Source organism: Danio aesculapii, chromosome 9 (genome assembly GCF_903798145.1).
Source record: "Danio aesculapii chromosome 9, fDanAes4.1, whole genome shotgun sequence".
In the NCBI taxonomy this organism is placed as follows: Eukaryota; Metazoa; Chordata; class Actinopteri; order Cypriniformes; family Danionidae; genus Danio; species Danio aesculapii.
The window spans coordinates 38,850,245-38,865,478 of NC_079443.1; the positions used below are offsets into that span (position 1 = coordinate 38,850,245).

General features: G+C 33.6%; 2 protein-coding genes across 3 annotated transcripts in view; one reads left to right on the plus strand and one right to left on the minus strand.

Annotated features, from left to right (window-relative positions):
• sema5ba (sema domain, seven thrombospondin repeats (type 1 and type 1-like), transmembrane domain (TM) and short cytoplasmic domain, (semaphorin) 5Ba) overlaps nt 1-2,152 on the minus strand; it is a 286,878-nt gene extending 284,726 nt beyond the window's left edge. For both annotated transcript variants that reach the window (XM_056465657.1, XM_056465656.1), the window contains exon 1: nt 2,035-2,152. The gene's annotated coding sequence lies outside the window, so the exon portion shown is untranslated. The remainder of the gene's footprint in view (nt 1-2,034) is intronic.
• A 4,457-nt stretch (nt 2,153-6,609) lies between these two features.
• pdia5 (protein disulfide isomerase family A, member 5) overlaps nt 6,610-15,234 on the plus strand; it is an 88,916-nt gene continuing 80,291 nt past the window's right edge. The window contains exon 1 of the mRNA XM_056465658.1: nt 6,610-6,702. Within this exon, the coding sequence (XP_056321633.1) occupies nt 6,637-6,702 (66 nt within the window). The 5' untranslated portion in view covers nt 6,610-6,636. The remainder of the gene's footprint in view (nt 6,703-15,234) is intronic.

Genomic DNA, 15,234 nt, shown 5'->3' on the forward strand with positions numbered 1-15,234 from the left:
ATCTTATTATGAATTTCATTGTTATTTTGGAGCATGCTAATAAATAAACATAAGGACAAGACATTCATAATTAGGAACTTTAAATCCACTTCACTTTTTTATAAAGTACTGAGGGATCCATGAAGGTACTCCTCCACAGGATGATCAGTGAACCTTGATGTTGTCCTGGGAGAGTTTGTGAGCTTGCACTCCTTGATCTATTAAAGCTCTTTGATTGCGGCTTAAAAGAACATCAAATGCATCTATCATTTATCCGTACTTACCCAACAATGTGAAATCTAAAGATTGGAACAGATTTGGCCGACTCAATCGTTTGCTTTTCAGAGTTTGAACAGACTTGTTGACGTTAAACTTGGATGAACCAAAGGGCCCTGATTAGCTGCTTCAGGTATGTTTGATTGCAGTTAAAGCTCCACGGGAAGGCAGATTTCCAGGATTTAGCGCCGCTGATTTAAACTGTGCCAGGCCAACAGGTGATTTTGCCTCTCTAGCGCAGGCGTTTGTGTATTATCTGCCATCTGTAATCATAGAGTGCGCTTACCCTACAAGACTCGACACTGCCCCCTACCGTTTCTGAGAAGCTGCGCAGTGCATATCAAATACACCTGTTCTCCAGTTCGTGAAGACAAATCAAACATCACAAACCAATGCAAGCAACCATTTCAACACAAACCCCTATAAATGAAATAAAAAATGGATTTAAAATGTCAGAATAACTGAATGGTGAAAAAATTACAAAGCACCAAACTCATTCAAAAATGTAGGAGGCTGAGAATGGACAAATAAGGCAACATAGAAATGTTGTTCATATTATTATTATTATTATTATTATTGTTATTATTATTAATAATAATAATATGCTAATCGTTTCAGCGCCCTAAAATATCAATGAACTGTCATCAGATAGGATATTGCTTTGTTTGGGTTGCCTACTCGTTCTCATGGCTGACCATTGTATGTCTCTCTAGGCTACTATTATTGAACATATCTTTTTATTGTACGCAGTTTCTGTTTTCCAACCTGTCTTTGCTGCGAAAGTTATAGAAAGGAGCTGTGTATAATACATCTGTTGTTGCTGTTTGTTCAAACATCAACAGATTCCGTCATTCACATGGTTCTCTGACAGCTGACTGGCAGTATCGTTCACTCACTGACCACCAAATACTGGTAGGGTATTCAGATCCTAATAAACAGCGAACAGATCTTCTTTGAACGCTAATAAAGTTGCGCAAAAACACAAAGACAAATAGGTAACAGATGGATGCAAAATCCCTCCACCTTTACTGGGAGACCTATTTAAATATCTTTCGCAAAAGTGGATTATTATCGATGATATTTAGATTATTTATCAAAGTAAAAAGATGACCAATGAGAAACCTTCAAATGCCAAACGAAGATAAAGGACGCTTTAATACAGCGTGTTTTCCTCGGAGCTTGTGAAACCTTTCGATTCCAAAGCAAAATTCCTCGGATCCTGAACAGAACGTGAGCAGCGAGTAAATTCAGTGTCAGGATAAAAGAATACTACGCTCGATCATTTTCATATAACAACTTATAATACCTATATTAAAATCAAAGCAGAACACTAAAGACCTGAGATTTATCAATGAGGGTTTTGTCATCACTACAAAGAAAGAAAATACACCCATAAACGAGAATTTGTTGTATAAAGAAGTCTTAAATTATTCTAAAAACACAAATGTAATATTGCTAAACATGTCTGGTTTAGCCTAATCAAACCCGCTGACGAATGTTTATTAAAGATATGCTTTACAATTTAAAAAATGTCAGGATTTAAAATTAAAATAAATTCACATTTACACATATTTACACATTTATTTTGTTCCCACATGAAAAAAAGCACCATATATATTCGCTAAAAATATGGATAATTCAATCTAGCCACACAACTCTGGACCACAGAAGTTCTGAAAGTACTTCACAGTCACATCCTACTCCGAGAACATCAGAGGCGGTTTCTATAAATAACTCCATCTAAAGGTGAGGCAGCGGTATCCAAAAAGAGTGTTTTACCTTCTGATGTTCTTCCTCTGAAGTAAAGTCTGTCGTACGTAAAGCGCAACGCATAAACCGCAATCTCCGCTTGGCGTAGTTCTCCTGTGCAGTATCCCTTTTCTGTGAATGACTTCCAACGATCGACCTGCAGCTGCTTTACTGCGCTGTGCTGGAAAGAGGAGGATACTACAGAAGGGCGGCTGCAATTCAAACGAATAGGGGTGCAAATTCTTTTCAGAAGCTACACCTTCAAATAGTGGCTCTGTGCTGATGAAGCTGATGAACATTTGAGTTCATTTTTTAAATGTAATTATTTAATTGAAAGTTTCTGTAAATCTACTTTACATGACCATTGAGCAGGTCTGTATGGGGATTCAAAAACACCCCTATTTGCAGTCGGAATAGTCTGCCCCTAGAATCAGTGAGGTACCATGGCAATTAATTAACTGTTTGGATCTCACAAAGCTTTCCAAAGTGTTTTGGTATTTTAGGGGTTTGCTGTGGTTAGTCAGAAAATCCTGATAAAGTACTGTGACCAAGGGCGGATTTAACCATTAAGTGAGGTAAGCGGCCACTTGGGGCCCCAGGAAATCTGGGGGCCCCAATAAATATCTATAAATTTGGCTTGAGCAAGTAAAAATTATACCTATAAACTATATATAACGTTGTTTTATATAATATTTTATATGGTGAGAGTCAAATAAAATTGTAATGTAATTGAATATTATTTTAATATAAAATAAAATAATATTTTTCTAATAACGTCATGTAATAGTAATATTATAAAATATTATTACATCTGCACAAATTTGTCCACCACCCCCAATCAAGTCTAGCAGTCAAATTTATAAAAAATGCATGTATTATTTTTCTGTTGTAAATTCATTTGAAGAAAATTAATCATTTAAAATGTAAAGATTTCATTAAGATACTATGTAGAAAAGAAGTTGTATGTAGAAGAAGAAAGGGTGCATTTTAGGACTGTTGGGACCCATAGCTGGAATTACTTAGAGCCCCAAAATCACTAAATCCACCCCTGACTGTGACACGAGTTACTTGGTGGCGAGTTACTTCTCATACTTGCATAAGCATCATGGTTCTCGATGATTGCCATATTTACTCTATAGCTTTAAACATGTAATATTAACATTTTATACTAATGTAAATTGACAAATCTATATTAGGTTTGGTTAGGAGCAGGTTTGCACAGATGTCACTGAAAATTACATAAAATTTAGATTTATAATATGGGACAAATAATAGCTTGATTTCGATGCATCTGACATAAACAGAATATTTGGAAACCTACAGTCATGTTAAAATAGAAATATAAATGAAAATCAATTAGAGAGTAAATACATTTTGATACGCATAAAGGCTTGCCACTGTCTTGCTTGGTTTGGGACTTGGGAAGCTGTGCATCGATGGATTTGCTCTTCAGTGTTTGGGCTTTCAGCAATGAAATTTAAACCACACTGGACTGAACTAAACTGAACTTCAACTCTGAAAACTGAACTGACACAGTTTCAATTTAGAACTTCTGTGTTAAGTTGCTTTGACACAATCTACATTGTAAAAGCGCTATAGAAATAAAGATGGATTGGATAAAGAGTTTCAAACTAAAGTTTTATTCCAGACAGATTTTAAATATCAAGTATCAAGATTATTGAGATTTACGATAAAAATAAGATTAGCGTTCATTATTCTATTTCTCGATGTATGTCTCCTGTTTAATGAAAGTAAACAAGCCAACTTTTTAAAAACTTTTTTCATTGATCCAACCAACCATTCATTTTTCATTGATCCAACCAACGTGATGAAATGTTATCAAATATATTTAATGACATTTATACACTGTAAATAATTATATGATCAATTAGTCCTGACAGCATATGTTTGAGGTCATTGTAACTTATCATGTTCTAACTTAGTTTTATAAGTTACGCAAGCCGTTTTAAGTCAGTTTAACATAATATAAGTTCAATGGACCCATAAGGGTTATTTTATTCAGCTTAAAAATTTTAGGCAACCATGATTTGTTTTACAGTGTAGTTTTAAATAAATAATGTAAACATTTATAAGTATTTAACACAGCTTGATCTTTTAAAATTTCTTTAAAATATCCTTTTTCTCCCACGCCTCAGTGCAGTCAGGACAGTTGTGTGGTACCTCTGTCGCTTCCAGGTGGTGGCACTACAGTGTGTCTGACTCATAAGCATGATCACTGCAAATCTAATACAATAATTAGTCTAGGTCTATTACTTTATTTTATTTGGCAAGTATAGTAGGGTCCATATTGTCTCCATATAAATTCCTTCGTAAAATAAAGAGGGATAAAACCGCAAGAAAGTAGCCTACTTACTAAGATAGATTATATGTTATGAAACAACACTTAGTAACTACTAATTTAGCTATAATTAAAGCATATTAGAACAATGTAATTTTAAAATTTAAATTTCTGCATGCGAACAAGCTGGTGGTGTTGCTATACTGTAGTTACAATAACTGAAAAATGAAAAGTTTATTATTCAGATCATTTTTTATGTGTTTGTAGGCCTTTTTTTAGTGGTTAACTTAAGGTCTAAAACAATTTACACAGCTATGTAACTCAAATGTGAACTTTGAAGCCATTTAAATAAAAGAAAAGTACAAACTGAACAAGGTTAAAAACCATAGGGTGCTATAAGTCCACTATATATAACTAGTTTTATATTCAGTTTTACACATGTGTCTCATTCAACAATTATAAAATCTGCAAGGTCAACAAGTTTGCACATGCACTATATAAATGTTATTTTTTAAAATTAATTAATTTTCCTTCGGCTTAGTCGCTTTATTCATCAGGAGTCCAGATGCCCTCCAGATGCTATCAGGGGTACAGATGCCCTTCCAGCTGCAACCCAGTATTGGGAAACACCCATACACAAATACACACTATGTCTTTGGACTGTGGGGGAAACCGGAGCACCCAGAGGAAACCCACGTGAACAGGAAGAGAACATGCAAACTGAACTGAAACCCAGAAATGCCAACTGACCCAGCTGATGGCCGAGGCTCGAACCAGCGACCTTCTTGTTGTGAAACGACAGTGCTAACCACTGAGCCACCATGACGCCATTATTATTTTAGAATTATATAATTTAATACAATCTAGCCTATATATTATTGTGCTTACATATTCTGTCACTTGTCTGACCAATCACAGTGAACACTTTATTATAATTTAAAATTATAATAAACCCCCCTTCCCCTCCTCCTTTATTTCTCTGAGCACTAACAGCTCTCTTGTATAAGTAACACTTCTTGTTTTGCATTGCCTTATCATCTTAAATTGCTAAATGACTAAATGTAAATGTATAAAGAAAGTATTGGATCACTTTTACAGGGATCTAGAAAATGGAGAAAAAGAATTTAATGTTTTAATTAAACATTTAATAAATAAGATTAAAATTAACAGGGTGTCATGGTGGCGCAGTGGGTAGCATGATCGTCTCACAGCAAGAAATTCACTGGTTCGAGCTGCGGCTGGGTCATTTGTCATTTCTGTGTGGAGTTTGTTCTCCTGGTGTTCATGTGGGTTTCCTCTAGGTGCTCCGGTTTCCCCCACAAGTCAAAAGACATGCGGTATAGGTGAATTATAAAGCTAAATTGGCCGTAGTGTATGTGTGTGAATGCAAGAGTGGTGGGTGTTTCCCAGAGTTGGGTTGCAGCTGGAAAGGCATCCGAGTTGGCAAGTTGGTGGTTCGTTCCGCTGTGGCGACCCCAGATTAATAGAGGGACTAAAGCCCTGCTCACACTGTGAGATTTCAGCCACGATTTTTTCATCTGAGACAAATTTGGGACATCCTAAAAGATTCCTGAAATCCTAGGCTAAAATCTGTGATCTTTGATTGTTGGATTGACATGTTCACAGACAGCCGCTTAGTGCCTGTTTAGATCAGATTTTTCCTCCGATGAAGTTCGCCAAAAAGAAAATGAATGAATGAATGAATATATAACTTTAAAATGAACAAAAAATATAATATTTATAATATTATAACTTTTTTAATATAATAATAATACAGATTTAACAATAAATTCATAAAAAAACAATACAATTGCAATATTTATTAAATATTTAATTAAAAAAATATATACATTTTTTTTAAATCAGATAAAAATAAATCATTAAATAGATTAACACAGATAAAAATATACAAAACTTTAATTACTCAAATAAGTAAATAGCTTTGTAAATAAATTAACAGTATTTTGAAAACTGTAAAGTGCAAGCTAAATTATATTTTTAACATTAACATTCTTACGGTATCTTAATACGAGACACTCATTTTGTTCAACATTGTTCACTTCCCCAACTATAAACATGATTCTGAAAACATTCTGTATATCTACTCAAGAACTAAACAACTAAAAGACTTCCTTTCAGTTTTAAAACCCATTTGAATAGAACCTATTTTCACAATTTCTACATAAAACAAACAAACCACAAATGCCCTACCTTATGCCCCCCTCAAAGAACTACATTTCCGAAGAAACTACATTTCCTAAGAAGCAGCGCGTTCTCCATGGATTTGGAGGAAAATGGATTGCGCTTGCGTAGCAGGACGTGGCAGCGGCATCATGGCTTCTTGGGACCGACACGGGAGACGTAGGAGACTGATCGAAATGTTCATATTCCTGTCATTGGTGAGTCTTTGTGATCAATCCGAATGAATCGATATAATCAATAATAAGAATCGCGCGCACCGCAGAGATTTTGTGTCTGGCGTTAGGCGAAAACGAAAGAAAAAGGGGGATGATCTTCAGTCCCTCTTGCAGCAGTAGCTCAAAGTTGACAGCAGAAGAGAGACACTCAAGATCAATCCACTTCATTCATCAGCTCTCCTGTCTGGTTTTTATGGTTAAACACGCGTAACTTTGCGTTTCACATGCGTTAACGTGTAATGTTCAGCATGCAACTATCTAATGTCAACTGGGATTCACTGTTGTCGCTGATAGAGGATAATATGTGCTGTGAAATTAGCATTTTAGTTATTCCATTTAGGCGTAAAGCTTTAACAATGCGCTATGATTCAGGTGTTGCATTGTTGTAATAGTTTCATAGGTCAGTGTTGTTACGTGATACTGAATAATTTTGTTCCTCTTTGTTGTAATATTGAAAATGCATGAAAACTGCATTGAATCCGTGCACTAATGCACCTGTTCAACGACGTAGTCATTTTCTTACACGGAAGTCAAATTAATATACATGTCTTAATAACTTTGCTGTTGAAAATACAAATTTAAAAGACGTTTTGATAAACTGTAGTCATTTTTTAGTATTTCTCAAAAACAATACAAATGAGGCAGTTTCTAGAATAGTATTCATATACAATATAATCAGTCACTAACATGTTGGAAACCATTTGATTGTCTTGTGACAAAAAAGCTGCAAAACAGGCTGTGTCTGAAAGCGCATAGGTTAGGGCTGCACGATACTGGAGAAAAAAAACTTGCATTGCGAATATTTCACTTTCTACGATTTATATTGCGAAATTTCACAAAACTTAATCATTCAACTTAATAATTTTAAATTGATTGGGATGATTTTTGTAGGGGAGTGCATTTGCATAAAATATTATAAACTATTTACAAGCAGCGATAAAGTACAGCAAATATACACATGAAGTAGAAAGTGTAAAACTATACAGGTACAGAAATAAAATAGTCAATTGTACATTAAAGCTGTATATTCTTCATTGTGTAAATAATTAAGCAGAATTAATCTTTGTTAAAGCTACAAACATAATAGTTCATTTGTTTTAAAAATGCTTTAAACTTGCTTGAAATTTTTACAGAGGAAATTAGTTTAACAAATATCTGTATACTTGAATTAGGGCTGCGCATTATTGGAAAAATCTGACATTACGATATGTTGTATTTCTGTGATGTATATTGCGATGTGAATACAGATTCACCAGATGATTTAACAGGTTTATTTGGATTGGTTGGGGGGATTTTATAGAGGAGTGAATCTCGCATAATATAGAACAAATAAATTACAACCATAGATAAATAAAATATAGTAAAGATAAAAGTCAATTATAGTTTTCAGGTATTCACTATTTAGGTACAGATATTGAATATTCATCACTGCATAGTCTTCATAGTTATTTAATCTTTATTAAAGTTACAAAAAAATTCCTGTGGCCAGATGTTTTATTGAAATGTTTACAGTCACAGGCTTTAAAGGGACAGTTCACTCAAAGATTAAAATATACTCATTATTTGCTCACACTTCACTTGTTTCAATACTATAGGAGGTTATTAAATTATATCTTTTTGTGTTCATTAAAAAAAAGAAAACTCATAAATGTTTGAAACAAGTGAAGGGTGTAATGAAAATGGTAAGTAATTTTTGGGTGAACTATCTTTTTAAAAATGCATGTAGATGGTAAACCTTTAGTCCATTATGATTAAACTCTATATTAAACTATATCCCCAACATTGCATATCCTGCGATGGGACTATTGCAGATGCACACATTGCAATATCGATGCTAAAACGATATATTGTGCAGCCCTAACTTGAATATAGTCTTTACTTCTTTCTGTCCTTGGCCAAAAACTTGCTCTCACATTGTTAGTGCTGTGTAAGCATTATCAAAATCAATATAAATACTAATTGAAACAAAATAGATTGTTGCCTGTTCTATGATATGCATCATTGTTTTTCTTATTATTTACCATGTATATGTAGACATTACATGAAACATTAAGTCATGAAAATGTACTTGAAAGTTCTGGAAAAGTTATGGAATTTTTGTAGTAAAACTGAATATTGCGTGTACTCTTGATGTGACTATTGCGATATCGATACTGAAATGATATATTGTGTAGCCCTAGTACTTAAAAAAAATCAGTAAACTGTTAAGTTACCTTAACTTAATTTACTAAATATATATATATATACATATATACATACATACACACACACACACACACACACACACACACACACACACACACACACAAGTTGATTTACTCATGTTTAAGTCAGCTAATCACTTTTAAAACAGCAGGTTTAGTCATTTTTTAAATGGTCAACTAATCGATTTTTTACAGTGTTGAATAAACACTGTTGAATAAATAAATTTTGATAAACATTGAAAAATACATTTAAAAATGTTTAGCTTGAAAAATAGGTTACTGTAATTTTATGAGTATTCAATACACATAGATCCTGCATATGTAAATGTAGGAATTAAGATTAATAAATGCTTTTTCATTGAGTGTTTATTTTAACTAATGCATTGAACATTTATTAACATATAAAACCTTAAAGTATTACCCAATGTGTTTAATCATTTTTGTCATCTTCATTGACCCATTAACAACCATTCCACAGGTGGTTCCCACATTTCTGATTTCCCCACTTCTCCATTAAGATAATATTTAAACTTTATATATCAGTTTGTTCAGGTGTGGTTTATATCTACACTACCAGCGTTATTAAACCTTAATCAGTTTTTCCTCTTCATCATCCTTGTTGGCTTTGAGATTAACATGACATAAATGAGCTTGTAGTGTTTACATCCCCAATTAACCCAATATTTGCTTCAGTTTATAGTGCTCTGACCCGGTTTTACAAACTAATTTGTGAATCAATGTGGGCCGTGTCCTCAACACTGTACTATAATAGCAGCTCTGCCACGTCAGACAACTCTCATTATGCAGGAGCTTTCCTGTCTCACATCCTGTTTTGCGCCTGCCACCTCAAACAAAGGTACTGTCCTGAACTGTTGCTACTTCTGTGGTGGTTGTCAGAGTGCAAGTCATGTGCCGTGGGTCACGTCAATCACTCAATGCAGAAGTATAAACCAGCCTTTAACATTAACTTGAAGGCCAAGGCTATTTAACGTCTTCTATAAAAAGCTTGTTTAATATAGACTTGCACTAAAGCCTCAGAACACAAATGGCTTTTAACTGGTTTATTTTGCTTGAAAACAAGTACATATTGGATTGTTAGATTACCAACTGAAGAATGGCCAGAGCCAATGCTGGCGGCGGTGTTCACTCAGTTTAGATATTGTTCAAAAAAACATTATTGTTAACTAAATTAAATTGAAAAAAAAAATCACAATAAATGAGAAACTAAAACTAATAATACTTACAATATTTAGACTTTTTAACATTAATAAGCACTCATTTTTTGACTGAAATTCTGACTTGCTGTGTCTGTTTATAAAACAGCGCCATCTGTAGATGGCGCTTTTACAGATAAACACATCAGTTGAGAGCAAGATTATATACAAAAATAGAGCTGCCCTATATTGGACAAAATCTGAAATTGTGATATTTTATTTTTCTGCAATAAACACTTGTTTGTTTTTCTGGGGAGTCTAACAATATTCAGGTACAGAAATTTAATAATCACAATGCAAAAAAAAAAAAAAGCTTTTCCTACTTAGTTTTTTCTCGTTTCTAGTCCAAATATCTAAAAATTCTTAAATCAAGTAAAAATATTGTTTCATTTTCAACTTCAGAAAGAACAAATCAGAATTAAGAGATTTTTCCTTAAAACAAGTAAAAATATCTGCCAGTGGGGTACGTAATATAATTTTGTTTTTGCTTTGAAATAGAGATATTTGGACAAGAAACAAGAAAAAAATTGTAAATAAGAAAACATATTTTTTCATAAATCGTATAAATTCCATATAAAAACAGTAATTAAATACCATTCTGTATCTCCTGGTCAACTATGATTAAGACTCAACATTACATACTTTGCGATGTGACCATTGCGGAAAGGCACATTGCAATATTGATGCTGAAATGATATATTGTGCAGCCTTATACAGACACAACTTTTTGTATATAAAAATAAACATGTTCTATCTTTTTTCAGTTGGCCAAATGTAAACCAGGCATGTTTTACTTTATAATCTTTAGTATTTAGCACTTTGTCTTAATTTTTTATATATTTTATTTTACTTCTATTCGTTTAAGTTAGATTTTGTATGGCTTTGGGTTCAGTGTTCAAAAAAAAATTTAATTTTTATTACTAAGAAGTTTCCGCAAGAGTTAACACAAGCTATGCAAACCGCAAACTTTGGTCTACAATGGATGTGTTCTGTTAACACTGATAATAAAATAGCATTTCTAGAACAAACTGAAACTAAATGTATATAAACTAATTAGAAATGTGTTTGCAAAATAAAACTAACAAAACTGTTATCGAAACCAACTAAAACTAAACTGAAATGAACAGAAAATGTAAAAATAGTATCAAAATAAAAGCTATAAATAAAATGCAAAGCTTTAATGACCTTGCGGTAAACTATTACAACTCAGTGTGTGCAAACGTTTGACTCATGTATCGACTGTTGCAGAGTCATTTACTTCTGTTTGTGAATTACCTATGTCAGCTTTGGCGAGTCGAAGCCCCCCGTGTTGTTTGGCTCAGCAGGAAGAGGGAGCGTGTTTGAGGTTTGTGCTGAATCAGTGAGACCCTAAAAGTGAAAATGAGATTCTATTTATTAAGCAGATTTGCGACGTTGCTCGTGCCACGCATGCTAGATGACAGCTCCCACTGCTGATTAAGCAAGATGTTTTTGCGTCGATGTATGACAGACCATTTTTTTTGTGTTGCTCATGCTGTGCAAAGCATGTCTGCAATGGTCCACCGCTGAAACCCCGTTGTCCTTGAGCGGAAGATTAATAGCTGGAGTGGTAGCATCCATAATCTGCAGTCAAAGACAACATTTTGTACAAAATTAGATCACGGAGGAATTATATATTGTGCTGAAATGTAAACACTGTAGGTTTTTTTCTTAGAAAGGAAGAATTTGGAGATCTTTTTTGAGCACAGATTTTTATTCCAAGCCTGTGCTATTGTTCATTTTCTGATGTCAGGATTTTTTTTTTGTCTTATCTTCGGAGACTTATTGGTCATATTTTATATTAATTGGTATTTTGTAGTGTTTTTTTTTCTTTTAAATATCTGTGCATTGCATTTGTCATAGATAGTCAGCTATTACATATCGTTTAATTGTGTGTAAGAAAATATGTATATTAGGCTGAGTGCAAATCTAACAAGTTTTTAAAATATTAGAGATTTTCTAAATGTAAGAGACCACAAACTAAATGAGGACATGATATTGCTCTGATAGTGAGGATGGAGTCCTGAATATAAACAGAGGAAATCTCGCAAAGTCTCTCGACAAAGTCTCATGATTTCTGAATAGGAGAATAAACAATATGTTGCCTTAAAAATCAACAATCTCTGCAGTCCAAATCTATTTCACTTTGTGCTGCTGCACCTTGACTGTGTTAGTTATGCTTTTATCTTATGTTAGCTTGCTTTCTGATTGGATATATTATTACATTTCAAGGGATAATCTCCAGCTCATGCTTGTTTATCCTCGGGGTTCCCCCCACATCAGGATTTCTGATCATAAATATTCAGGATTGGAGCACCATTTTTCTGGAAAATCCACTTTTAACCAGTGTTGGGTGTAGTTAATTACAAAGTAACTAGTTACTGCAATTAGATTACTTTTCCACAAAAATGTTAAGTAAGGGATTACTTTTAATTTTTAATTTAATTTAATTTAATCACAGTTACTTGTTACTAAATACTGTAAATAAATTCAGCAGTTCTGGATTAATTAATTCAGAGAAGAGTAACAAAAATATAATCATGTTTTGCAGACCTCAACAGATTGTTTAAGCAATAGAATTCTGCAGAAGAAAGAAAGGTTTAATTTATCGAGACACTTGAACATGCTTAAACAATCTGTTGAGTCAAAAAGTAATGACAGTATATGTATGAGACATGTATATAAACAAAATATTAATTATTCTTTAAGTGTTACACATATAATAAAGCTAAAAAGTTATGCTTTCCTCAAATGTACAGAAATAAGTATTCAACTTGTATTGTCTAATCATTTAGATATACAAGGATGTTAAATAGTATCGAGTAAAGTAATTCAATTACTTATTTCAGACATGGTAAGTAAAAGATAATTTAATAAATTAAGTTCAATTACTTTTCAGCCAAAGTAAAAGGTAATTTAAATGCAATTTTAATCATTTAATTATTTACTATTTTGTAGTAGCTTACCCAACACTGGTCTTATCACACCTCACACCACAGGAAAACCTGATAAGATAACCTTTAGAACTGCTAAGATAATTAGGGCCCAGTTTTTCAAAAGTAATCTAGTGGGAGTTTGGATCACAGATTGGATCAAATCTTGGAAATGGGTTTTTCAAAAGCAACAGAGGGATTTTGAATAAAGATTAGACCATGTAATCCATTCTTACGTTAGATTTAGATCAAACCTTCCCTTTGGTTTATTCAAAACTTTGAACTCAAATTGGCATCTAACCCAAAATACAGCATTATCCTGATCCGATCAGAAGGGTGGATTCAGTTATGAATTTTTTTAACCAAGTAAACAAAATGAAATAAAAAAAAAAGATTTATTTTTTAAGTCAATGATCACAAACTTAATGGTTACTGATGATGTATAAATTCCTTCTAATTTGAAGCATGTTACATCTAATGAGATATGGTAAACAACAAAACAATATCAAAGTAGTATTGTATTAGAACAAACAAACAAAAAAAAAGTGAAATGTTTGTTGATTGCAGTGTTTCTATTTCTTACTATAAAACAAACAATGGCTGTTTGTGGCCACTGGTATTTTGCCTACCTGTTGTTCTTTGCTAAACCAGTAGACTACACTGTTGGTTCCATTTAAGTCTCTGGTAAACAGGATTTGGGAATCCTAAAATTTGGTATTTGGATCACAGTGATCCAACCCATTGTTCCTTTAAAAAAACTGTCATAAAAGATATATCAGTTAATCCTGGATAGCATAACATGGGATTTCCAAACCCAATTTGATCCAGATTAAACATTTCTGAAAAACTGGACCCATAAGATTACCTAGGATTTTCAAAATCAGCCTGAAAATCTTGCGGTATCAGCCCAACCTTAAGAATCCTAGCATCCTAGCAATTAAGCATCCCAGATTTGATGTACTACTTTATAGTATAAACCACCATTAACTTTGACAATTGTGGATTCAGTCATGCATTTCCCAATATGATTTAGCCCTTACATTTACCTTCATGCTGTTGACACAAGTCGATAAAGTTGACCAAATTGGTTTCAAGAATTGTGTTGTTTCAGCTGCTTTTAAATAAGTAGTTTAAACAAGCAGCAAAAATAATTAATTGAGTGTATATTATGATTTTTACTGAGAAATAATGCGTTCAGGATTTAAGAAGAGAAAGATTTTGAAAAATGCTTTCTATTGTCAGTATTTCATTCCCCGGCATGCTGCTGATATGCGTGTCATATCTGTCTGCAAGAAAAAAAAAAAGTTTATTCCCAAGTAAATGATTTGCAGATCGTCCCTGTTGAGCTGAAGAGTCCAAAAGGAGCTCCTTCAAAAGCAGCAACAAAGAGATGCAACAATTTTCAGCTTGCAATATGCACAAAAATCTGTTCCTCCCTTTCCTTCCCTGCATGTAATCTTCAATCCCTTGAGCTGTAGCTGCTCATCAGATGAAATAGTGGCACACAGCATGTGGTTTTTTCCCTCCAACCTGTTTTGTTCACTTTGCATTGATCGACAGGAAGTGATCGGGCTTGTCTCAGAGCTGTTCAGCACATGATAATAACAATCAGTTTTGTGAAAGAGCTGGTGTTGTTAGGATAATGTCAACGTCGAACACCACTGCTCGGGGAAAGCCAAATGAAAATCTTTGTAACAGGTACAGGACATGATGATTGCCTGACAGTAATGGGCTCTCTCTATTGGTCGACTGTCAGGTTTGGACAGAGTACTAGAAGAATAGGTGGTGCACCAGATAGGGGCAGAAACCTGATGTGACTAGACAGAGAACACCAACTCTTTTGTCTGAAAGCCGACTTGAATGCTACGGTTGTCTCTTTCCTGAAACTGTACATTTCGGTTTTAAAGATGGGCTGTTTGAGAAAAGATCCGAATTTTACAGTGTTTTTGAATCTTGTCCTTTCCTTTTAACATTTTTAGCCGTGTAAGTACTGTAATATGTCTTAATATCATAAGTTCTTTTCCAACTATGTTTATTACTGCAATAGTCTTAATTTAGTTTTGTTTTATTAACATCTTAACTTCAACCTTGGTTTACACATTCAACTTAAGAAAGTGTGAAATTTCTGCATAGCACAATGTCCAG